The sequence below is a fragment of the Cucurbita maxima genome, unplaced genomic scaffold, assembly GCF_002738345.1.
Source record: "Cucurbita maxima cultivar Rimu unplaced genomic scaffold, Cmax_1.0 Cma_Scf00003, whole genome shotgun sequence".
NCBI classification, from domain to species: Eukaryota; Viridiplantae; Streptophyta; class Magnoliopsida; order Cucurbitales; family Cucurbitaceae; genus Cucurbita; species Cucurbita maxima.
Window position 1 is genome coordinate 5,875,237 of NW_019272019.1, and position 24,633 is coordinate 5,899,869.

The following is a 24,633-nucleotide window of genomic DNA, read 5'->3' on the forward strand; positions in this document are numbered from 1 at the left end:
AAAAAAAAAAAAAAAAAAAAATTCTAGTATATTCGCTGTCCACATTTGATGGACATAATGATGTTGGTGTCATTTCTCAGTTCCAGTCAATGTCACAAATGCATGCACCCGTTGGAGTTGGTAATAGCCAACCTTGGCTGTCTTCTGTAAGCCAAACTACAAACACTGTCTCACCGATCGAGCAAGCTAATCAGAACTCTTCAGTTTCTGCCGTAAACCCTGTATGTTCTGCTCACCCTGTTTACTTTTGTCTGTTTCTATCTTCATTGATTGAAGGGGGGTGCTATAGATCTGCAGGAGGTGGACTTCAATCTATTGTTTATTTTCTTTTCATTGTAGTTTGTAATTGCCATTTCTCTTCTTTTAGCATATTGCAAATATGGTTTTATTTATCAAGGTCTTGATAAATGGTCTTAGGAAAGCATGGATGTAGGGATGTATTTGATAAGTTGGGAGAAGTTTGGAGTATGACCATTTGTGGAAAAACTGTCCTTAAACTAGCCCATGGATGTGGGGACTACATGGGCGGAGAAGTGGGAGGGTGGGAGATGTATTTTGGCCATATTAATTGGTGCTAAATATGGTTTACAACAATGTATGTGATTTTTGGCTTATGGAGACACCATGGAAATTCCTGGAAGTTTTTCTCTCAAAGCTGCATTGCTTTCCAAATAGTATCAGATGTTATGGGGAAATGGGACCAATAGTAGATTTGGGCAGTTACATGGTGTGGTGGAGTGTTGTTTCATTTATTTTTTCACTCTCCTATATTACGTATACTTGAATGAAACAAAAGAATTTTTCAGTAGTGGTAGGTTTTTGTTAAGATATATATAGATCTGAAAATCCTCATTTATTATTCTTTTCGACAACTTTAGTTACTTTTCAGTCATTGGTTAAAAGTAGGGCTGAAATTCTTTGTATTAGTACCATAAAGGCAATTAATTGAGATCTATGATACAAAAAGGGAAGAGTTTGATGTAGTGTTTTGGTTACATTTCAATATTATTCTTGGCGTTCCCCGTAAACTCTTCTTGAAATTACCCTCGGTCCATAATTAGTTCAAACTGAGAACCTTTGTATAAGCCTGTAAGGCTGACACACTCTTCTGTATGTAACGTCCACATTGGGGGAAAGGTCTGTTTTTTTATTATAAATGAATTATACAGTATTTTCCTTTGAAACATTAAGACAGATTTCTGATGTTAGCTCCTCAGTACTATTAAGATGCTGATTTCTGTATTCTGATGGGTTTTCCTTCATGTCATTTCTAACATTGGGTTGCTAATGCACATGTCCTCAATCAGCAGTCTTCATCTGATTGGCAAGAGCATTCATCAGCTGATGGAAGAAGGTAATTTTGCATTTATCACCGTCCTTGTAGCTTTAGATTTCTTAAAATCCAAGTTTAAATATATGTCAACTTGATTTCACTTGCTGAACTATTATTTTTCCAGGTATTATTACAACAAAAAAACCAAACAGTCCAGTTGGGAGAAGCCATTGGAACTTATGACACCACTTGAGGTAAATGTCATTTTTTTTTACATCTGTTATGTTTACCTGTAATATTATGATGCTTCTTTGAAGAAAACACTTTCCCGAACAAATTCATGGTCATAGATATGCTGATCTAAGATTTTATTTTCATTCATATTCAATATCTTGGGGCTGGGATATATAGTGGGTCTCTGGAATAATATTCTTTGGGTATTCTATTAATTCAGGGACCATGTATGATCTTTCTAGGTATGCGTTCATGTCAGTTATTGGTTTATGTCTTTAGGTCCATTTTCTGTATATACATTCTCTTACTAAGTTATATAGTTCTCTTTATCATATATTTTATTTAACTATTGTTTTTTTATTGTCCTCTTTTGTATTCTATATTTGGTGTTATATCTTTAAAACTCTTTATATTTTCGTAGTCGAGCAACTATCTCAAATTTCTTTTCCTAGGAAAATATTTCTGTGTTTCTGATTCAAATAATTGTTACAGAGGGCTGATGCATCAACTGTGTGGAAGGAATTTACTGCTCCAGATGGAAGAAAGTGCGTAGTTTCGTATCTGTCATCAGCTCCTATATTTCCAATTTTTCATTAGCATGGTTACATTCACATATTTCAAGTTTTTTCAGTGTGATACATTTTTTGATCTTCATGATTAAGCATGTGCTCTAATTGTTTGCCATGAGTTGGAATAGGTACTATTACAATAAGGTGACGAAAGAATCAAAGTGGACCATTCCAGAAGAACTGAAGGTTGAAATCATGGGTTACAACTCCCATATCTTTCTTTCAAAAGGATTCTTGGCTTCCAATCTAACTTTGTAGATTTGCTTGCAGTTGGCTCGTGAGCAGGCTCAGAAAGAAGCTGCCCAAGGAACACAAACAGATATAGCTGCTACAACACCTCAACCTACACCTGCTGTTGGTCTCTCCCATACTGAAACACCAGCAATTTCATCTGTTAACTCCAGCATTTCTCCAACGGTCTCTGGGGTTGCATCGAGTCCTGTTCCAGTCACTCCTTTTGTTTCCGTATCCAATTCTCCTTCAGTGGTGGCTTCTGGGTCATTGACCAATACTGGCACTCCCATTGCTTTAACAACTAGTGTGCCAGGAACAGTTTCTTCTCAATCTGTCGCTGCTTCTGGAGGTACCGGTCCTCCTGCTGTGCTCCATGCCAATGCTTCGTCAGTGTATGCACTAGTCTTGCTGATATAGTTTCCACATCCAGACTTCCTTGGATAGCAGCCTCAAGCGCGTGTATCATTCCAATTTAGTTCTGCTCATTGATTTCTTTGTTGTTTTGAAAATAGGACTCCTTTTGAAAGTCTTGCATCTCATGATGTCAAAAATTCTGTTGACGGAACTTCTACAGAAGACATCGAGGTAATTTCTGGAAGATTACAACATGATACTTCTTGCCTCATAAATGATATTGATTTATCTACTTTTCTGAAACTTTATTCTAAAACAAGATCTTTCTACTTCTTAATTTGAATAAATAAACTAGGTTAATTTGGTTAGTTCATCTGCCAAACTATTGTTGTCTTCCAAAATTTGGCTCATTGGCTTTCAATATGATTTTGGAGTCATGACAGGAAGCAAGGAAGGGAATGGCAGTTGCAGGAAAAGTTAACGAGACCGTTTTAGAGGAAAAATCTGCTGATGATGAACCTTTAGTATTTGCCAACAAACTGGTACTTTCTGGAAAACATGTTCTCACATGCTTTTAGAGAAAAAAAATTGTGTGCCTCATGGGTATATTGTGAATATATTTTCTTGTGCATTTGTTTTCATAATTATTGCATTTATTGTCTCTTCTTAAAAATATATTATAAACATCAGGAGGCGAAGAACGCATTCAAAGCGCTTCTGGAATCTGTCAACGTAAAATCTGATTGGACGTGGGAGCAGGTTTGTTTGGTTTAGACATTTTTCATGCTACATTTTTCAATTTTCATCCTATTGCATGCTAATTCAATCTGATCAGGCTATGCGAGAAATAATTAATGACAAAAGATATGGTGCCTTGAAAACTCTTGGTGAACGGAAGCAAGCATTCCATGAGGTATTGATATGATTGGACTATAATGAAGTCTTATTGAAATGATTGGGATGAAATAGTACACTGTTTCACCCTTTCCCTAACATTTTTTCTTTGCAACAAAGGCAGATCAAAATTTATGATTCTTTTGATGAATTTTATGTTTTTAGTATTTAGGACACAGGAAAAAATTGGATGCGGAGGAAAGACGCATAAAACAGAAAAAAGCTCGTGAGGAGTTCACCAAGATGTTGGAAGTAAGTTTTTGTAGGCAATTTCTCCTGTCATGTTCTTTCTTCTTATTTGATGTTATTAGAGATCCTGATCTTCGTTTTCATACTCATTTTTCATTCAGGAGTCCAAGGAACTCGCATCATCTACCAGATGGAGGTTTGTTGCTTAGTTATTATTTTTTGTTATCATTATTTATCTTACTACTTTGTAAAGTCCTTTCAGCCTTACATTTTTTCCTTTTCAATTTTTTTGTGGGACAGCAAAGCTGTTAGTATGTTTGAGAATGATGAACGGTTCAAAGCTGTTGAACGTTCTAGAGACCGGGAGGATCTTTTTGAAAGCTACATAGTGGAACTTGAGAGGAAGGTAGGAATCATTTATTTATTCATGCATGTGCATTAGTACTGTTCAATGAGAAATTTCCCTTTTGTAGTCAGTTGTGTATCTGAGTTGGTGGCAGTGTAGGGGAACTAAAAGTGACTAAGAATTTTTCTTTTCATAAAAAAGTTGAAATTGTATTAACTGCTTGAAGAACTAAAAGTGACTAAGATACTGTAACCTCTTTTACATAGGATTCTATGAAAATACCTTTTTCCAGATAAGGGAACATTCACACACTATCTCTCTCTCTCTCTCTCTTAAATTCAGGAAAAAGAAAGGGCTGCAGAGGAGCACAAGAAAAATATTGCTGAATATAGGAACTTCCTTGAGTCATGTGATTATATAAAGGTATTTTTCTCAAGAATTTGGGATATATAAATTTACTTAATCCGTATTCTGGCTTATTCTCCCAACCTGTCTTCTGCGGTTTAGGTGAACAGCCAGTGGCGGAAAGTACAAGATCGATTGGAAGACGATGAAAGATGCTCACGTCTTGAGAAACTTGATCGCTTGCTTATTTTCCAGGTATGTCTTTCATTTTTATTTGATTTGCTGCTTGTGTACAATAAATTTTATGCTGTATTTTGTTGGGACAGGACTATATACGTGACTTGGAAAAGGAGGAAGAGGAGCAGAAAAAGATACAAAAGGTATTACCCTACAATTAATCATATGATAGTTGATCCTGTTATGTTAAGTACGTAGGACACTCACATTCATGTTTAACCACTTGAAGGAACGTGTGAGACGAATTGAAAGAAAAAACCGTGACGAATTTCGCAAACTCTTGGATGAACAAATTACTGCTGGTATTCTTACAGCTAAGACTTTCTGGCGTGATTACTGTTTGAAGGTATAGAACTTTTTAATCTGTTGTAGAACATTGAAATTCAGACTAGGAATGTTTCTGCACATCCTTGATTGCCTTTTTGCTAGGTCAAGGAGTTGCCTCAGTATCAAGCCGTTGCTTCTAATATATCTGGCTCAACACCAAAGGACTTGTTTGAGGATGTTCTGGAGGAATTAGAGAATAAGGTTATAATCTTACTATACGTCGTTTTAAACTTTGTTGAGTTTAATGGTTTGCTTTATTATCAAAGATATTTGGCAATGGTGATTTTAAACTCTAATAGCTCTGCGCCTATAGGCGATTTTTCACATTGGTAAAGCATTCCATCCGATTTGTGATTCTTTTATATCTGCTAGGAATCAATTTAAGATAATATGCCTTATGTTTTTTCTCCTCCCCTCCCCAAGAAATGCATCGTGAATAAAGGTATTTAATTTAGCATGTCTTTTGTCCTAAGGTCTTTCCCCTAGTAGAAATTCTTTTGATGATCGAGTATAACATGAGACCACAAACTTCACTAAAGCTGTAGTGTGTAGTCTAACTGTTCTTGGTTAAACTTAGCTAATGACAGGAGTTATTGCACTTACAAATTTTGCTGCTCGGTGAATTTCCCTCTGTTCATCAGCTTGAATCCTACATGTTTTGCCTGAAAAGCCTGCATTCTTGTTACCCCCAAAAAATAGTTTCAAACTGAATTGATGGATTCTTTCATTTTATTCCGTAATTTATGTCAGAACTTTATGTTATCAGTTAAATTGTCTGCATTCTATTATTGTTGAATCAAAGGTGCTTTTGAAATTTCACTGTCAAGCTCACATTTACCACTCTTCTTTCTCTACATTTCCAGTATCATGAAGAAAAAGCTCAGATAAAAGATGTGATGAAGGCAGAGAAGGTAGTAGGATTATAAACTTTATTAGCAGTGGCTGCTGCTGAATCCATTTTTGATTTTAACGGACTGCTTTTCAGATTACCATCACTTCATCGTGGACGTTTGATGACTTTAAGGCTGCCATTGAAGAGGGTGGTTCTCTTGCAGTTTCAGATATAAATTTTAAGGTACCACTCCACCCTTCTCTCAAGTAAAAATTCTTCTATAATTATTGATTTTACAACATGCTTAACTCGACCTGTAGTACTAGTGTCATGTACCATATGTTTTTTTTTCTTAGGATAGTTCCATTTTTCTATTTTCCTGAAACAAAATTTTCATTTTGGTCGTATGGTGGTCAGACTCTTAAGTTAAAGATAATTGTTGTGTATCTTGAGTACTTACTCCCAAATTCCTGTTGTTTAGGCTCATGAATCCTCCTTTATGTGAAAAACTTCATTGCCTTGTCTGTATCTTTAACTTTGCATCCTTTGGATTGTTATTGACAATCCAAATCAATGAATATGATACGTATTTTGAGATATTAATAATACTCTCCCTACTGTGATGAAGCTTGTATATGAGGACTTACTAGAAAGAACCAAAGAAAAGGAGGAGAAAGAAGCCAAAAGGCGTCAACGTCTGGCTGATGACTTCTCAGGACTTCTCCATACATTCAAGGTATTTAAGAATGCTAATGACATGTGAGTCCGTTTTTGGTTGGCTGTTTTCTCTCCCAGAAAGTTGACCTTCAATGGTTGTATTTATGATACAGGAGATTACGAATTCTTCCAACTGGGAGGATAGCAAACATCTTTTTGAAGAGAGTGAAGAATATAGGTAGTTCTTTAAGATTTCTATTACTTACTTTAATGCAGTTATTGGGCACTCAATTTTCTGCTCTTTTTTGCTTTCCTTTTCTTATATCGTCGCTTAGATCAATTGGGGAAGAGAGCTTTGCGAAGGAAGTTTTTGAGGAATACATCATTCATTTACAAGAAAAGGCAAAAGAAAAGGAACGCAAGCGTGAGGAGGAGAAGGTGTGATATATTTTTCTTATGTTTGATTAGCTTGAAGATCCTACTTTTGAGTCGTTGGGTAAAGGATTTTTAGTGTAATAATCAGCTGTTCGAAAAATTTTCTCCTCCTGAGATAGAACTTCTATTTTCGCAGGCTAAGAAGGAAAAAGAACGTGAGGAAAAAGAGAAGCGGAAGGAGAAAGAGCGAAAGGAGAAGGAAAGAGAACGTGAAAAGGATAAGGGCCGGGTTAAGAAGGATGAAACAGATAGTGAAAATGTGGATGCAAGCGAAACTCATGTCTACAGAGAAGACAAGAAAAGGGAGAAGGACAAAGATAGGAAGCATCGTAAGCGACATCATAGTGCCACTGATGATGGTGGTTCTGATAAAGATGAGAGAGAGGAGTCTAAGAAGTCCCGCAAACACGGTAGTGACCGAAAGAAATCAAGGAAGGCACGTGAATGTCCTCTTAGATGCTTGTGACTTTGTTTTCTTTAATGAGAACAGAAATTAAATCTCTATCTATGTTTCTTGGCAGCACGCATATTCACCTGAATCAGACAGTGAGAGTAGGCACAGAAGGCACAAGAGAGATCATCGAGATGGTTCCCGTAGAAACCACGACGAACTAGAAGATGGGGAGCTTGGCGAGGATGGGGAAATTCAATAGATGTTTGCTCTCGGTACCGGGATTTCGCTCCTACATTTTGGAGGGGCCAGCCGTTCCACCAGCATTATCAATGTGATTCTAAGAGCCAGTGAGATAGCAAACGTCTGGAAAGGATTCTTTTGACGAGGAGATGAAGGGTGAGGCAGTACATCATTCTTCAATTATCTGTTAGTGGATATATACTTCTGTAGTGTTCCTTATAGGAGTTAGTGGCGTATGTGAACCAGCCCATTTGATTGGAAGCCGTTTGAATTATTTTGCAGTCGCGACTACCCTCAACATCCTTTTGTAATTCCGTCCATACGCTTCTGCTGCTGCTGCTTATTTGCGGTTCTTTTTACTGACAGAAGTTTGATTATTGAGATTATCTTAAAAGCTCTGATTTTACAGCATAAATCGGAACCAGAATGAAAACAATAGGAAGAGTTAACAGTACATCGTGGTGATTAGTATTATTTTTATTTATCAGAATTTCAACTTTTTTGTCTGTAACTTTTAACCTTTTGTGCCTGTCTGGTCTTTCTAAAAGCAAAGGGTGAAAGACAAATGAATTGGTTGATTGATCACTGCACCTGAAATGGACAACGGAGGGAATCACTTTATGCCGACAATCCCTTTGAAATGACATCTCAGGTCGTGCGATGAGCCTTCCTTTTGAAATGAGATATATCTGAATGGGTGGTTTTGTAGTATTTAAGAGATATTTGCGAGCTCGTTAAAGAAAAGTTGAGTCTTTTATGGGTTCATGAAATGATGTGAGAGATCCAAATTCATTTAAGATTGGCCATTGATTGAAATCTTCTTTCTTTCTTAAGTGTAAATTTCTGCCCCAAGGTGGTTGAGTGAAACTTCTAGGATATGAATAGATTGTTTAATACATGTGTGTGTCTAATGTTCTAATGTGTCGTGTACGTAGATCTTTAACTTCTTCATAATCAATAAATCATTATTTTGGTTGATAATAAATATTGTCTTACACGACTACTGGTTATCGTCTAGAGTTTGATCAAGAATGCCTTTTTTTGGCCTGTTGAATCTGGCAAATCTATGTGTTGGAATCTTGGTATAGTTGAGCCAGAGGGTTGATGGCCATAGATTATCAATTAGTTCAGTAACAGCCTCTTTAATGATCTCTTGGACAATGAATTCTCCAATCTCTGTCCCTATAAGCTGCTTCTGCGGCTTGAAATCCCTCCATTCTGCTGCTGAGAACAAGTAATCTGAGCAGACTAAATTCGATAAGTTTGCTTCTTTTCTATTGGCTTCCCTCGCACAGATGAGCCTCCGGGCTTTCCGACTGCCTTTCTTAGAATGGGTCGCTACCACTTCACTCACACAGTCAAAAAGAAGCTGCTTTGTTTGATGTATTACCCTTTTGGGTATCATGAGCTGAGCTGCAGGGCTGGACGTTACAAGTTCTTGCAGCTCTGCAGTCTCTGTGCCACTCGTTTTCTCCGTTGCTGCGGAGCAAAGAAGCAACTGCAAGAGCGTGGCTGACAGAATTGAGTCTTCTGAAACTTGCTTCTGTAGAGGAATGCCATTGTTTGGTCTCGCTCGAATTAGACTCGTCTTCCCTGTTTTCATGTCCTAAACAAGTTCAGATCATTCAGTACTTGTAAGTTGTAAATAGATTTGGACTGAAACTGACAGAGAATGATAGTACCTTCAGTACTTGTAAGTTGCAGGGTTCTAGAGCTCCGGAAGTGTCTGAACTTGATGAATTAGCAGGATAAGGAGATGGTTGTTCATTATCTGAGCTGAGCGTCTTTTGAAAGCTGCAGGGAGACAAAAAGTTGTCTGATTCTGCCACTCTCTTGCAGCTGACACTAAAAAACCAACCATTTTCCCCCAAATCCTTAGTTTGCTGCTGCTTCCTATGAATGGAGAGAAGCTTCTTACACGAATTCCTCAGCATCTTATTAATCTCAACAAGTCCCTTTCCAAACTTCATAACACCGTCTAATTTTCCACCGCTGCAGGCAAAGCCACTTCCCCGACTCGAGCTCTTTCTCGAGTAGTACTCTCTCTCAAAAAGGTAATCCTCCAACTCGAAAGGTTCTTGTTGTTCTTGCAGAAGTTGTCTCAATGGTGATCTTGGTGTCATGGATTCTATGAAAAAGTGAGGTTGAAATACAAATGGAGAGTGGAACAAGAACATATAAACAATAAGCAAAGGCAATTATGTGGTGCAGATTAACAAATGATGGATAGAACAGAACAAAGCTTATTGGTAGGTAAAAAATGTCAATGAACTGCTAAGAATTGGTGCCACCATGAAAGATTAAGATTATGCCTTAGCTGTTTTTTTGTATGGATTTTGTTTGTTCTCTTATAAGTTTTTGTGTCTAATCATTGTTTGTCTTTGCCTGCGGCCTTCTCAATGTTTACACCTTTCATTGTACGTGCAAACTGAGATATAGGGAGGACCTCATTACAGCAATGCAGCTGCCTCAGCTCCATTTGGTCAATGATTAACTGATATTTTCTTTTTTTTTTTTTAAAAAAGTATAGTTTTAGTGGTTGTGAAAGAAAGGCTACAGAGGACTTGTTTATGCTGTGTTTCAAGAACTGTATTCCAAAAGCAATTGGTTCAATGGAAGTTACTTCTTATTATAAGTTCTATCATGCCCATCATTTTATTAGCCTGCTTTCACTTTTCTGCATGCATGGATGAATATGAGATTTCTTTCAGAAGTAAAGCTGTTGGGGGAATGGAAGAGATGTCAAATCTTCAATCCTGCCATGAAATTGGTTCAGGTAAGGAATCCATCGACATGAAAATCCGAGGAAACTCGTCCATATTCCCAGTTTTCAAGATAACCCATGGGCGTTGCCCCATTCATGTACTTCTCCTTTACTAATCTAGAGTCATGATCATGCTTGTTCAAGGCGTGTTGTCTAATAGTTGGATGTTCCGGTCATGCTTGTCTCACATGAAAACTTTTGATCTTTAGACACAAATTGAGATCATGAAAACTCCGGATCTTTATTGACCTAGGGTCATACTTGTCCCACGTAAAAAAAAAATCTTTTCAGCTAATCTATATTACAAAATAGAGTTCTCTTGCAACTAAAGGTCCACATGAAAACTCCTAATTTTTATACATAGAACTTTAATCCGGATATTATTTATAGATTTTAAGTTTAATGTCGTTAATACAAGAAGTTGGTCACAAATCTACATGGTTGAGGTATGGAGACGAAGCGGTGGAGCTATGTTCAACCGTGTTTAGATCGAAGTATTGTTGAGCTAAGTTAGGTCTTAAACTAATATTTGTTTCGGTACATTTGGATCGTGGGTCATATCCAACCATATTTTAAAAGATTGCATATCCAAAAAAATAAAAAAATATTTTAATTTGGCAAAACGAACCCCCACGCATTGTGTTCATCTTCTCACGAGTTGATAACTTGTTGCAAAGTAGGAGCACAAATCAAAGAGAGACAAACTTTAGCTTTCACTTTATATGCTTTGTTAATATTGCACGATCCAAAGAGACCATAGCTTTCTCAGTCAAAAGAAAATCTATGAACTTTTGAAACCTTTTTTATCTGCTTGGTTTTTCTTTCTCTCTTCTTCTTCCTCATAAAATCCCATGCTTTTTTCCACTCTTTGATTAATATATACATAAAAAACAGCAGACACGACCAAAAACCAAGCCTCATATACCTTTTTATCCCAACAAAACAACCTCACTCGGCATTCCTGAGGTTATTTCGTCGATGCAACGCTTGTGTGTTTTTATTTACTATTACAGGCAGAGAGACTTTCTTGTCAACTTTTTCTTTTCTTCTTTATTTTATTGTTGGTGGAAAATCAAATCTTTGCCTTCTTTTTTTCTTTTTTGGTTTCTCATTCTTTGATTTCGATCATTTTCCATGTCTCTAACTTTCATGTTCTCCCATGTATTTGGCTGTCATTTAGGAATATACCTTGCACTTGGATTGGATAAGTCTTCGACAACACATTTATCTTGTCTGCTCACTCTAACAACAGTTTGGTATTGATATATGATGTCAAAAATTGGAATGTTAATATACAATATTTACTATAATTGCAAAAAAAAGTTGATAATTTAGTTTCATATAAGAATTATTAAAGGATTTGGAATGGAAATAATAAGAAAACCATAGTATCTGAATCACTCTTGATATCATATTAATTGCTCATTTTCTTTGTCGTAGTAAATTATCATATCATATTCATTTTGGTTTACTAACATAGTTTACAATCTGTCACGTGTTTATTATTTCTGGAACCGTTGAAATGTTGAATTTTCTATTTTTTTTTCTTTTTTGTGCTCATTTGAATCTCTTATCATAACGTTACTTTACAAGTATAAATCATCCAATATTTAAATTTTGATAAGTTAGAACATGCCCATCAAGCTATAAAATAAAAATAAAAATACTCTACCTATTTAATATGGCTATAATATGCCCATCAAGCGATAAATGGTTGAAATTAATTAATATGATCTAATTAACTTGTGTTAATTATTATTATTTTTTTTTTATAATTTCCACACACATCTAATTTTGAATTAAAAAAGAAGAGAGAAACTAATTTAGATTAATAAGGTGAATAATATATATTACATTTCCATGTCACATTAGAATTTGAAATACCCATCAAAGACTAATAAAAATATAAATATCCTAAGTGACATTTATTATTTCATTCTCATGAAGAAATTTCCTCAATTTTTGTTAAGAGTAATAGTTGAAAGATATTTGCATGCATGAATTCTCCTTCTCCTGCATGGGAACAGAAATCCGGTAAAGGTCCGACAGCCGAGCATGAAGTGCCACAAATTCCGACCACAACCTCTCATTTTGTCTTCGTACCATACAATAACGGTTCAACACTAAGTTCAGCTGGCTTTTCAGCTCCTGGTTCTTCACCTTCAGCCGGTCCGTTTGAACCCCTAGATTCTCCAAATGCCTCTTCTTCCGCAACCTCAACCGCCTCGCTGACTCTCGGTTCGATATCCTTCTCCTTCGTCTCCTCTCGTCGTCAATCAAAGAGACCGCTCGGCTCGAGTCTTGCGAACCGGAGTTTGATCTGGCTGGATCTTCGAGCAGAGACCAAAGCTCCTGGATTTCGGCCGGTGTGAACCCAGATTCCTGAACGGGCCTACGAAACCGGACAGCTTCTTCTTCAGAATAGAACATTGGGAAAGAGAATGAGTTGTAGCTCAAAGAGGAAGGCTATGGATGAGAGAGAAAGGGAAAAGGGAAGGAAGGAAGAGGAGAAAATGGGTATTTAAAGAGGAGTGGGAGGGGACACCTTGGCCCCTCACAGGGCGAAAATGGCCATTTTCACTTTCTACATGGATAAAATTTGAGATACTAATCTACTAGTTGTGCACTTCGGTTGTTCCAAATGGTATTAGAGCTCGACACTGGACGATGTTACAGTGAGGAAGCTGAGGCCCGAAGGGGAGGCACTAGGTGGTGTGCCAGTAAGGACGCTGGATCTAGAAGGGGGTGGAATGAGGGTCCCACATTGATTAGAGAAAAAAATAAGTGTCAGCGAAGACGTTGAACCTTAAATAGGGTAGATTTTGAGATCTCACGTAAGTTAGGAAGGTGAACTAAATATTCGCATTCAAAAATTATGGGAAGAAATTTAGAAAAGAAAGTCAAAATCTACAAAAGTGGGGTTGAACAGTTATGAAATAGGTTGAAATGTTGGTAGGATATAGTTAGAGGTAAAAAGTGGGAGTAGAATCTAGGAGGTGGCTGGTATGGCGGGTGTAAAGTTAATACTAAAAGTTGATGGGTGGAGAGAATTAAAGGAAGATTATAATAGTGATACCAAGGTGGGAGATTATCTCTTCCTTCTTCTTCGGTAGCCCATAGGACCCATCAAAAAGCAGTAAACTTTAGAGAACGAGCGCACATTTGTCAAAAGCATGGCAGAGCGGCATTGATGAAGATCAGCACCCGATTTGTTTATCTTTTTGGTCGAAAAAGGGATAAATTTGGTAGTGGGGTCTCCCATTTTTCTTCTTTTTTTTTCTGGGTTTCTCCTCAGAAGGATAGAAGATGAGGTCTCTTAGCTTAACCACGAAGAATCAGATAAAAACGACAGATTAGACAAAAACCCTTTTTCAGAAATGAAGAAAAAAGAAAAGGGTGGTCATCAACAAGCTTACCAAAGCCCAATATTGTGCCCATCATCCTCAAACTCACATGCAAAAGCTTCAATTTTTAAGAACCATCATTTTATTATTCAAAAAGCTTTGCAAATTGAAATCTAAGCAACCCCAATATATTCCCATGACAGTTTAGCGCAGTTAAATGTCGGAAACTTGGGCGGTTTTTTAAGTTAAATTTGATTTTAGTGCATTTGTACGAGTGGAGGCTAACATGCATGGACGGCAAAGGTGGTTTTTTTTTCTTGTTTTTAGCTGAACTTTGAGGGCAAAAAAAGTGTGAGGCTATTTCTATATTTAATGGCATAATCCATTGCCTTTTGGCTTAATTTTTCCTTCTTTTATCAGTCGGCTTCATGTGCTGCAAACTAAAAACCAAAAACACTGGATTTCTTTTGGATAGGGTTTCTTGGTTTCTTTGAAGCAGTGTTCTGAAACAAAAACGACCTGGTTTTGAGATTTTTGCTTCTTAGTGGTACTACGATAATGGAGGGGTTATGTCCGAGGTGGAAGGGTAATGGGCTTTCATTGTTGGGCTTGAGTGCAAACTTGCTTAGGCCCAAATGGAACGTAATAGGTGAGATCTCACGTCCGTTGGAGGAAGAAATGAAGCATTCCTTATAAGAATATGAAAACTTGTCTCTAGTAGACGTGCTTTAAAACCATGAGACTGACGACGATAAACACCCAGCGGTGTACCAGCGAGAACGATGGGCTCCCAAGAAGTGTGAATTGTGAGATATCACATCGGTTGAAGAGGGTAACGAAATATTATTTATAAGGGTGAGGAAACCTCTTCTTAGCGGACTACTGTGAGGTTGACGACGATATGTAACGGGCTAAAACGAACAATATCGGTTAGCGGTGAACTTAGATTGTTATACTACATAGTTCGGGTAAACTAAAGAAAGACCTACTAGTATAAAGGAGAGGATACACCTAAATTAGTCGAGGCAAGGAACATGTCCCCTTTAATCTTTTGAGTGACATATTTTCCGTTCTTGAGGCATTCGTAAGGGAAACATATAAATAGATGAATAAATCTCTTAATCCATTTAACAATAACGTAATAATAGTTATTAACATTAATTATAATGGTTGATTAGTTTACTATGCCCACTGTTATTACTATTTAATCATCTCTAATGTTGCTTCGTATTTTCTTTGGATTCCCCGGTGGTTGTTGGCGATAAAAGTAAAAGGCATTACTTTATTTAAATAATGCACAACATTATCACTCCCATTTTTACAACATTATTTAAAATTATGGCCCCAGGCCCTCCACCCTTTTTCTTTATTAATTTCTTTTTATATTTCGAAATTTGGAAAAATAATTTTTTCAAAAATCAAAGGAAAAAAAAAGCTCGATCATATGAATTGAGATATGAATCCATTGGTGAATCCAAGTGGAAAAAGAGCACTTGAGTTGTTATTATAGTAATTAATGCAGATTGAGAATGAATTGAAGCAGTTCAGACATTCCAGTTCTTAATTTAGACTCTAAAGCAGTAATTTGGGTTGATTTCATCTCCACAAAACTTACAAAAAAAAACAGCAAATTTCTCAGATTCAGAAGCTCCTATATATCACTTACCCAAGAAAAGGAGGAGCTTTTTGATTTGGATTATACAAGATAAGAAGCAGCTCATTAGATTGCATCTACAAGTGGCTGACACTTCTTGCCTTTCACAGTCCTCCTCCGACCAGCAGCAGCGCCGTCCTGTTGAAGGTTCCCGTCGTTTGGAATTAAGGGGGCGTCGTTTGCCTCATCGCCGTCATCCTCAGCCGTGGCAATACGAATACAAGAGCATCGTTCCAAGGATCCAAAGAAAGCTGTCACAAAGCCATTGATGAGCCAAGTTGCCACACCATCAAGCTTCCCACATGCTGGAGAGGCATGGCTTGGGGAAGAAGTTCTTACTCTTGGCTCCATAGAACTTGATCTGATGGAGAAGAAGCTACTGCAGGTGGAAGTAATGGCAGCCATGAAAGATGAGATTTGAAGCGCTGTCTGTGGCTTAATCAGAATCAGAAACAGAGACAGAGACAGAGTTATGAAAGCTCCAAGCTATAGCAGCTTATAAGTTCCAAACAAGCATCTTCTACCGACCCTGTTTTAATAATTAAGGGTTGAATTTTGAAGCATGCCCTTGACACTGTTAAATTGCCGACAAATTTGGTGGTATAAATCTTGTTGAAAGAACAGTGGAAATTAATCTCAAAACATTGATCTTTATAGAAGAAAAAGAAAAACAAAAGTTGCTATCGAAACGTGCAAAGGCAAATCATGATTTGGGCTCATACAATTACAAAGGCACATTCAAAATCAGAGGCAGTAAAACAAAAATAAAAGCAAATTCGAAAGAAGCTTGTAAGATTATGCCATACCCTCAATGGTCCTATGGGGCCTGCACCAATGTATTTGCCGCCTCTTATAGCTGGAAAATGAATCTGAAACAATACATATTTATTTAGCTTGAAAAGTGGGGATGGTTTTTCTGTTAATAATGAAAAGTGAAGACAATGGGGGCATTCCAATATATTTGAGGTTAGTAGGAAAAGGAACAACGAGGGCTTGAGAGGTGATGTGTGAGATCCCACATCCGTTGGGGAGGGGAACAAAGCATTCCTTATAATTTTTCCTTAATAGATGCGTTTTAAAAACTTTGAGGGGAAGTCCGGAAGAAAAAGCCCAAAGAGGACAATTTTTATTAGCAGTGGGCTTGAGCTGTTACAAATGATATCAAAGCCAGACACCGGGCGGTGTGCCAGCGGGGACATAGGGCCTCCAAGGGAAGTAGATTGTGAGATCCAACGTCAGTTTGAGAGGGGAACAAAATATTTCTTATAACCTCTCCTAGTAGACACGTTTTAAAAACTTTGAAGGGAAGTTCGAAAGGAAAATAAGACAATATTCGCTAGTGGTGGACTTAGGATATTACATGATGGGCAAAAGAAATCATAAATCATAATACATGGGCCTCTCTATTACTAGAAAGCATGATTCTAAAGAGCTACTTGCATAAACAAATGTTACAACAAAAGTGGACATTAATGATAAAAGAATGGGATGATAGTAATCATGAGACCCAAATGCTAAAAATGCACATCATCATGGGTTTAACACCCACCTTCTCACCTATAAGCAAACCTACTGGAAAAGAAATGCCAATTGGAAAGAACTTGATCCATTGTCCGTGTAGAGTATGTTGAGGAAGTTTCCCTCCCCCTGCATCAGAATCTGGCGAAAACTCAAACCATCGCAAACGAGACATCCAATATGGTGTGCGCAGTCTTATGAAGAACATCCATTTAGTTTCAGAAAAAAAAAAAATCATTGTGATCTGCAAAACAGTTAAAAATAGCCTAGGGCTCTGCAAAATAGTTCCGTAAGAACAAGCTAAAACAGGATGAGTAGCCCACATGCCAAGAACAACAAAATCTGTCCTCTAGTGAGGAATGCTAAAATAATATGAGCTTTTCGCAAGGACTTGCATGTTCTCATAGAACAGCTATAATTGGAGAGATCTCTGTGGACAGCTCAACAGACAAAGAAACTTGTACCTCTTATGAGAACCAAAAATAAAAATCATATGAAGCTGCCTATATTCTAGAGTGAAACATGCATCATTGAGAACTTGCTATGATCCATCGAGTATTTTGAACAATGGATGAAATTGCATTATGTTTCCAAGTCATATTAGAACAAATGGAAAGCATCTTGTAGAAAAACCAGAGAATCAGAGCTTAACACGCCTTTATATAATTGCAGTAATACAAACTAGCTAAGAAATACTGAATTTTTGGTCAAACTGCCCCCATCACAGACATGAGCTTCAAAGCCTTACAATCTAAATAAATTATCGACAGAAAAGGTGGAAGTAATTCGTTTTCAGTGATTTGATTCCCATTCCTCCAACAAGGTCTAGGCACACTCATTGCTTAGTTCTCATATATGTATTTGTTCAAGAAGTATCATTGTCATTAAAATTTGAATGATATGGAGAAAGTACAAAACCTTCCCTAAGTGCAACAATGGTGTATATACTTTCTAATCTAAGTGGCTTGCTTTATAACTTCATCCGGCTCTATATTATGCAGGTAACAGAAGTCTGGTGCCACCAAAAACATGTAGATATAATGCTAAACAAATTGTAACAAGGACAGAAGACTTAGCGCTGAAGTATCTGATGACTTGCAATCCCCTACCCACAACTTCATCATGAACTATATCAAGACTTCTCTTCAGACCATCCATGAGCTTCCACAACAAAAATTCCACAAAAGATCTTGTTGTTTCAAAGGTCACCCTACCAGTTAAATCAAGCACAAACTTACGATTTCTAGGAACTGCCAAAGTAGATGAAACCGCGCCAACCCACCCATTTTGGCTATCCTCATTTGAGCTGGCCATAGCCATCTTCTTTGGATATGCTCCTTCAGAAAAGGGGTTGTCTCCTATCTTCGACAGTCCATTGCGGGATGAAACCGGACTCAATTTCGAAGTCGATCGCGAGCTTGTCAATACCTGGTGAGATGTTTTTACTAGAGTTTCCACAGCGCCATTACAAACAGAAACAAGCATGTCCTTCACCTTGTCCTGATGCGTGGGATTGGTCAATCCACTAAACAAATCATTGTACACATTAACATCCATTGTTTTATCAAGATATACAGCAACTGCAGTGCTAACAAAAACTTGTATGCAATCCGCTATAAGATTTTTGCTTTTCTCATTGGAGGCCACAGTTACCCATCTGGGCACGTCTGGAAATTCAGATCCAGATTTGTAAGAACTTGAATTTCGACTTGCATCATCAACTGATCCAGGGATCGAGTAATATCCGATAACCAAGTTCTTTGCAAAACTTCCAACCACAACAGACGCAAAACCAGTCCCAGCTGTTGAGAAAAGCTTCTGAACGACATCAGAAGTAAAGCTCGAATTCGCCAAACCAGCCTCCGCATTTTGTTCATTCTTTGACAGAGATTTATAACCTCTCATCATCCCAATCGTAAAAGCCTCGGTGATCTTTTCCAGAGACTCCGAAAATTCCTCAGATTTTGCAATTTTGGAAATTTGCTTCAAGCTGTTGGGAATCTGGTCGGAATCAGATTTCAGAAACTCCTTCAAGTCCTTAGAAACTACTCCAATAGCTTCAGAAGAATCCGCAACCATTTCAGCAACGGAAATCATGGCGCCCAAGAGCTTCATCAACTTCTTCCTCCTCCTCTCGACAGAAGGCAAATGATAGACCTTGTAAGCACCGTAACCAGAAACCCCCATGACAGTCAATAGAATAAGCCATTTCTTTCTTCTCTGAGAGAATCCCAACCCCCTTCTAACCAGTTCAGAATCCATGACCCGAGAGCTAGACTCAAAAAAAACCCTAGAACCAAATCAAACCGAAACCTAGATTTGAGATTGAAATGCTCGAAATAGAACGAAAATGGCGAATTGAGTTTTCCCTCTCGATGAATGGGAACAGAAGAAATCCAATAAATAAAACAGAATCACAAACCTGCTTGGGGTTGTGCGAAGTCAATGAAGATTGAGGGGTCAAACCTAGAAGAAATCGTAAATTTCCAGAGAAAATGCAACTGGCGGCAAGTGGGAATAGCAACAAAACATGGAAGGAAGGTGAGTACAGGTGATTGGCTTGAAATGAGCGTTGGGGTTTGGGATCCTTGTTACGAAGATGATGCGATAGGATTAGAATGCCATCTGCTTACACAAAATATAAAGTTTAAGATACGAAAAATAAGATCAGAAGGAATTGGAAGACGAGTTCATCTACGAGTCGGTTTTACCGTTCTTACACGGAAACACCAAAATCGCAGGTGAGAATGAAATGACCAATCAGAATGACAAGTGCGTTAGGATCATGCTAAAATATTGGAGTTCAATCGCGTGATCTGAAATATTTAGAAGTAAAATATCCTTTTTATTTTAAAAAAAAAACTAAAAAATTTATCTATTTTTATTCTAAATTTTCTATTTTATTGAATTATAAGTATATTTTTTTATTGAATTTTGTTAGGCAAACTAGACTCGTTCAACTGTCGTTTTTTGTACAGTTGAAGAATAATTTAGTAATGGTTTAAACAAAATTGCAACAAATGTTTAATTTTCAACGTAAAAATTGATTTTTTTTTTTATTTAAAATGAGACATTTCTAAATTGATGCCATTATTATTAGCATTATTACCATTTCTGGTTAAATTTAATGTCATTTATGATTTAAATACCAAACCAACCGTATTTTCATACTCAATTAAATAGGCTAGTTTATTCAAAGTAATCTTAATTTATTATTAATTTATGGAGTTTTGTTACATTTTCCTAACCCTAGAAATCTAACTCCAAACATTTTTATTTATATGTAACTGCCAGACTCACTGCCTACACGAATATTATCCTCTAGGTTTTCCTTTCGGACTTTTCCTTAAGGTTTTAAAACGCGTCTACTAGAGATTTCGGAATGACCAACGTCCTTAGCACACCTCCCAGTGACGGACTCTGATACCATTTGTAACAGCACAAGCTCACTGCTTCGTTCCCCTCTCCAATCGATGTTGAATCTCACAATTCATCTCCTTGGGGGCTTGTGTCTTTAGCACACCACCCGGTGACTAGCTCTAATACCATTTGTAACCATCCAGCACTAACGAATATTATTGTGAGATCTCACATTAATTGGAAAAAAAACAAACTCTTGAGTTATTTTATTTGCTCCACAGCTTCTGGACATTTGTTAAATGCTGAAAATATGAGTGGTTGGCAATGATTTCCCTTACGAAAGGAAAAAGGAACCCTTTTAGCCACTCCCGTTTCTGTTGCACTCTCCCTGTCTTCCGTTTCTGTCATCCTACAATTCTTTATCCTGCTTGTCTTCTTTCTCACTTACAAAAACAGAACAAATCTTATCCAGAGTGATTGTGGACACTACGCTTCCGTTCAATTCCTGATATCAATTTCAAACAAACTAGCTAATATTCAAGTACTAAAATAATGGACCAACTTGCATTCCCACGGCAACAGGATTGTAACGAAGCCATATCTGCGAGTACGACAACTAAAGCTATATAGCATAATAGCTTCATGGAGTAGAGAAGGGTAAGAGTACAGCAATGAAATAAGAATAAGAAAATGGCCCATCACGGTCCTTCTGTACATACCGATACCTGTAATGGACGAGACAGAGACGCAACTTCTTTCAAAACGAAGCCCTCTTTCACTTTAAAATTCAAATACAGAAATCCAACGGAACCCTCCTTCTCAACTGCCTCAGTTACATAATTCGGTGGCTCCTTTGGCGTTTTTTAGCGGTTTCTTCTGTCAGACAGCTTACAATGAATCTCCATTCCTGACAGAAGAAGAGTTTTAGGTATCTTGGAACGCCTGACAGACCAAAAGGATGAGGGCAATCGTCGTAGGGTATTCCGTTTTCCCTTTTTGTCTATTTACTGATACATAATTTACACAACTCCCAAGCAAGAAACCAAACACAAACACAGTATCAAGATACACTCTTCCGAATTGGAATGATCATTCATATCATTTACACACAATCTTGTCACCCAACCCACTAAGGCAATTTCAGACGGCTTTATGGACTCGGTATCGGCAGACCAACAATCTTGTCAGACTGACTTTGTAATTCATTTACACTCATCAGCAAAGCATACACAATTTGAACCAACACCTTGATTTCTTTTTTCTTTTGTTCTTTTGTTGTTGAACTTCCCTATTATTTGGAAGCAGTCTTGAATTTAGCTGGCAGAACCATATCATCATCCTCGAGATCACTGAAAGAAATATCTTCTTCGTTCTCAAGAGGGAGGATGGTCTTATTACAACCACCCAACTCAGAGTCTTCCTCTAGCCAGTCGTTGTCTGACTCATCCTCGTAGTTCTGAACAAAGAATTTTGAAGAAGGCCCAATCGTGGAGTTTCTATCCTCGTTCTTACTTATAGGTTTTTCAACAATAACAGACTTATCGATGAATTGCGTCCCAGAACTCTCTATTTGATATTTCTCAGTCTCATAATTGCTTGGCTCAGACGTAAATGACCACGGCTGCCTCAATCCAGAATGATTATCATGGAATGCCATGGGACTACCGTCTTCCTGCAGCATATCACAGCTGTCTTTTAACTCAAAAGTGTCTCTTCCACACCAGTAAGACTCTGGCTTGGTCTGCTTTTGTAATTCCTGCATCCACATTGATCTTGCTTCTGCTACCTACAAGTTTGAAGAATCCTTATTCTATCACAAACATGACGTTTCAATCAAAGGAAGCAGAAATAGTCAATAAAAACAGTAAAATACAATGTTTGAACGTCATATGAATAAAATGAATTTTTCTGTACCATAGCATATAGATCATTTTTGTACGTTTAACTATACATGGGATCCTAAATTAATAATTTGCACCACCATGCCAACCATGTAACAATATAGAAAGTACATAGTTTAACTAGAGAAATTCCATTGCGATGTTAAAAGTCAAAGGAAAGAAAAAGTAGTCAACCTGTGGAGTAGATAAAACCTCCGCATCCTGCTTATTGAGTCTTGAATGCAAGAGCACAAAATAGACCTTCCAAAAGTAGCTCTCACTCATATGGCAAGGACAGAGCTCAATTCTGAGAGCAGCTAATCTAGGAGCAAGACGTTCAATAGTGAAAGCATGCTCTTTTTGGGCATCAGACATTTCAAAATCTAAAACAAGAAAAAGAAGGGTCTAAAGACATAAATATACAGGGTTCAACAATGTGAAAAAACATCATACAAACATTTAGTTAAACAACAAAAAGTCCAAAATTTCCACATAAGCACATTTAATCATATAAGTGGATCACCATATAACATTTCTTTCTCATTTATCTTGCATATCCAAGCATAAGAGATGGAATTATGATTGAATTCAGTGTAAGGTATAGTCTTGAAGTTCAAAAAACTTGGTTATAATTGATTGTATAAGACCAAAACACTGTATTTGCACTATAAATGATTAACATAATTGATAAAGCCTCTAATGCAACATATGATATGCTAATTATATTGACAGATCAAGGAAAACCAACAAGTGCCCAGGTTTTGGAGAGACCTAAGTCTTTCCCTCAATGCACAACACTTTGCTATCTTCACATGTGTGAATTCACTTCATACATGTCATTTTCAAAAAAGGGTCCCACATCACGAAAAGGATTCATGCATGCCTTCAAACTACACAAGGGAGATTCTCAACACTTGACAAACTGACACGTTACATAGCAAGGCAATCACTTAGACTCGCGAATCATTCACCAAGTGTAATTGAACTGAATAGCGGGTTTATCCTTCCTATCAAAAACAATGGCGCATTTCATTGAAGTCTCCATTCGAGGAGAAGAATTTCCTAAATCATTTCATAAACGAGTCCAGCATCAAGTTAACATTTCATTCAAAAACAATGGCACCTAAGATTATTAGTGGAATTCGCACCATTCAATGACCCTCGTCCTATATCCGATGAAAACGAATAAAATTAAGACCAAATAACTGTATCTACTTCGTGGGGAGTTCAATCAACAAGCTTCTAATGAATTGGATAGTAAAATTACCGAAACAAACATACCATCGTCGTCCTCCTCCTCGTCAATTGGGAAATCAATCCAAGTCTCAGGGTGCATTGCAATGTTCGTAGCAAACGTCAGCACTTCATCAGTGATCCCAACAACATCTCCCCAATCCACCTCGTAGCATTCCCCCTGTGAATCCCCGGATTTCGCATACGCTTCATGGTTCGAACGCATCTTCAAGACCTCAATCGGATCGGACGGATCCACTTCGTCCTTGGAGATCGACGGATCAGACTGATTAAACGCCTCGAACGGCTTCCAATCGGAAGAGGCAGCGAGATCCCCATCCAGCCGGGGATGAGAAGGCGGCGGCAGAGCAAGGAAAGAGGCGACGCCCCAAAATTGGCGGGTTAGGGTTTGTTTGAATTCAGTCAAGTCCCCTCTGACGCGGCGAGATAATGCTTCGTCGTCGAGTTCGGATTGGGACTCCATCTGGTTGCGTGGAATGGTAAACGGAGAAGGAGATGGAGGATCAGAGTGAATGGGCGAAACGACAGCGTTGTGTTCGTCATCTTCGTCATCTTCGTCATCTTCGTCATCTTCGTCATCTTCGTCATCAAGCCGAAGGGTGTTGGCAATGGAGCGAGCCAACCACGACATTGTATCCAATTGGAATGGTGAAGAAAGTGACTGCTTGAGACTTGGTCTCTTAATTTGGCGCTATTTATCGGTCGCCCTATTATTTATTTACTTTTAATTTATAAGAATATTTTCGTTAAATTATATTTTAAGCTTATTTTAATTTGTTCTTTACGTTTGCACATTTTCCAAATTATATTTTATTTTTATTCTTCTTCTTCTTCTTCTTTTTGTTGGTGAAGGTTAAAATTGAGTGATAGTAAATTTATTCAGCGTGTTAGTATAAGTTGGTAGAATTTTAAATGATAAATTAAGCAACTAAACACGAAAATATAATTACATTTTCAAACTAATTTAATTTGGAAATTAAATTAATTAATCCTATTTTCTTTCAAAATTTAAATTTAAGTTTAGAATTCAAACCATTCGGGTATTTTAGTTGTGTTTTAATATTAAAATATTCCATTTTTTCTATTTTTTAAAATGCATAATTAAATTTTGTTATTTAGCTTGTTAAGTCTATTTGGACCGATTGTTGAGTCGGCCCAAACAACTTTTGGCCCACATTTTCGTTTGCTTTCACTGTTTTCCGGCCCAAACAACTTTCGGCTCACATTTTCGTTGCTTCACTGTTCTCGGCCCAATGTTTTTTTTTTTTTTTTTTTTTTTTATAATAGGCCTATCCAATT

General features: G+C 37.4%; 6 protein-coding genes and 1 long non-coding RNA gene across 9 annotated transcripts in view; 2 read left to right on the top strand and 5 right to left on the bottom strand.

Annotated features, from left to right (window-relative positions):
- The window catches only part of LOC111477178 (pre-mRNA-processing protein 40A-like), a 10,128-nt gene extending 2,116 nt beyond the window's left edge, over nucleotides 1–8,012 (top strand). Inside the window, exons 4-28 of one of the 2 annotated variants that reach the window (XM_023121196.1) lie at nucleotides 81–221; nucleotides 1,308–1,354; nucleotides 1,458–1,527; nucleotides 2,000–2,052; nucleotides 2,205–2,262; nucleotides 2,347–2,702; nucleotides 2,823–2,895; nucleotides 3,108–3,206; nucleotides 3,355–3,423; nucleotides 3,500–3,577; nucleotides 3,724–3,810; nucleotides 3,909–3,943; nucleotides 4,048–4,153; nucleotides 4,436–4,516; nucleotides 4,601–4,693; nucleotides 4,765–4,818; nucleotides 4,905–5,021; nucleotides 5,105–5,203; nucleotides 5,866–5,913; nucleotides 5,988–6,077; nucleotides 6,463–6,570; nucleotides 6,665–6,729; nucleotides 6,827–6,929; nucleotides 7,063–7,362; nucleotides 7,448–8,012. In XM_023121196.1, the coding sequence (XP_022976964.1) occupies nucleotides 81–221; nucleotides 1,308–1,354; nucleotides 1,458–1,527; nucleotides 2,000–2,052; nucleotides 2,205–2,262; nucleotides 2,347–2,702; nucleotides 2,823–2,895; nucleotides 3,108–3,206; nucleotides 3,355–3,423; nucleotides 3,500–3,577; nucleotides 3,724–3,810; nucleotides 3,909–3,943; nucleotides 4,048–4,153; nucleotides 4,436–4,516; nucleotides 4,601–4,693; nucleotides 4,765–4,818; nucleotides 4,905–5,021; nucleotides 5,105–5,203; nucleotides 5,866–5,913; nucleotides 5,988–6,077; nucleotides 6,463–6,570; nucleotides 6,665–6,729; nucleotides 6,827–6,929; nucleotides 7,063–7,362; nucleotides 7,448–7,579 (2,562 nt within the window). In that variant the 3' untranslated portion in view covers nucleotides 7,580–8,012. The remainder of the gene's footprint in view (nucleotides 1–80; nucleotides 222–1,307; nucleotides 1,355–1,457; nucleotides 1,528–1,999; nucleotides 2,053–2,204; nucleotides 2,263–2,346; nucleotides 2,703–2,822; nucleotides 2,896–3,107; nucleotides 3,207–3,354; nucleotides 3,424–3,499; nucleotides 3,578–3,723; nucleotides 3,811–3,908; nucleotides 3,944–4,047; nucleotides 4,154–4,435; nucleotides 4,517–4,600; nucleotides 4,694–4,764; nucleotides 4,819–4,904; nucleotides 5,022–5,104; nucleotides 5,204–5,865; nucleotides 5,914–5,987; nucleotides 6,078–6,462; nucleotides 6,571–6,664; nucleotides 6,730–6,826; nucleotides 6,930–7,062; nucleotides 7,363–7,447) is intronic. The other variant, XM_023121197.1, reaches the window with a different exon arrangement.
- Nucleotides 8,013–8,491: 479 nt separating this feature from the next.
- On the bottom strand, nucleotides 8,492–9,843 carry LOC111477240. The gene is made up of 2 exons (XM_023121290.1): nucleotides 9,243–9,843; nucleotides 8,492–9,166 (listed from the first exon to the last, which is right to left on the bottom strand). Exons 1-2 carry the CDS (start codon nucleotides 9,735–9,737, stop codon nucleotides 8,561–8,563), a joined length of 1,101 nt encoding a protein of 366 aa, XP_022977058.1. The 5' UTR covers nucleotides 9,738–9,843; the 3' UTR covers nucleotides 8,492–8,560.
- On the top strand, nucleotides 9,723–10,210 carry LOC111477313. Its single transcript, XR_002717250.1, has 2 exons — nucleotides 9,723–9,809; nucleotides 10,000–10,210. It is a non-coding gene; the product is annotated as an uncharacterized LOC111477313 (long non-coding RNA).
- A 1,956-nt stretch (nucleotides 10,211–12,166) lies between these two features.
- Nucleotides 12,167–12,836, bottom strand: LOC111477292 (basic leucine zipper 4-like). The gene has a single exon (XM_023121363.1). It carries the CDS (start codon nucleotides 12,752–12,754, stop codon nucleotides 12,290–12,292), a length of 465 nt encoding a protein of 154 aa, XP_022977131.1. The 5' UTR covers nucleotides 12,755–12,836; the 3' UTR covers nucleotides 12,167–12,289.
- A 2,301-nt stretch (nucleotides 12,837–15,137) lies between these two features.
- Nucleotides 15,138–17,057, bottom strand: LOC111477268. The gene is made up of 3 exons (XM_023121333.1): nucleotides 16,872–17,057; nucleotides 16,129–16,191; nucleotides 15,138–15,757 (listed from the first exon to the last, which is right to left on the bottom strand). The coding sequence occupies exons 1-3, from the start codon at nucleotides 17,046–17,048 to the stop codon at nucleotides 15,389–15,391; spliced, it is 609 nt and encodes a 202-aa protein (XP_022977101.1). The 5' UTR covers nucleotides 17,049–17,057; the 3' UTR covers nucleotides 15,138–15,388.
- Nucleotides 17,058–17,663: 606 nt separating this feature from the next.
- On the bottom strand, nucleotides 17,664–19,645 carry LOC111477225 (protein PHLOEM PROTEIN 2-LIKE A10-like). Its single transcript, XM_023121268.1, has 2 exons — nucleotides 19,263–19,645; nucleotides 17,664–19,130 (listed from the first exon to the last, which is right to left on the bottom strand). The coding sequence occupies exon 2, from the start codon at nucleotides 19,100–19,102 to the stop codon at nucleotides 17,834–17,836; it is 1,269 nt and encodes a 422-aa protein (XP_022977036.1). The 5' UTR covers nucleotides 19,103–19,130; nucleotides 19,263–19,645; the 3' UTR covers nucleotides 17,664–17,833.
- Nucleotides 19,646–20,450: 805 nt separating this feature from the next.
- Nucleotides 20,451–23,999, bottom strand: LOC111477223. 2 transcript variants are annotated; one of them, XM_023121266.1, is made up of 4 exons: nucleotides 23,923–23,987; nucleotides 23,362–23,886; nucleotides 22,276–22,463; nucleotides 20,451–21,986 (listed from the first exon to the last, which is right to left on the bottom strand). In XM_023121266.1, exons 1-4 carry the CDS (start codon nucleotides 23,963–23,965, stop codon nucleotides 21,492–21,494), a joined length of 1,251 nt encoding a protein of 416 aa, XP_022977034.1. In that variant the 5' UTR covers nucleotides 23,966–23,987; the 3' UTR covers nucleotides 20,451–21,491. The 2 variants fall into 2 exon arrangements, with proteins under 2 accessions (XP_022977034.1, XP_022977033.1); XM_023121265.1 differs by having other exon boundaries at nucleotides 23,362–23,999.
- Between the last annotated feature and the right edge of the window lie 634 nt (nucleotides 24,000–24,633).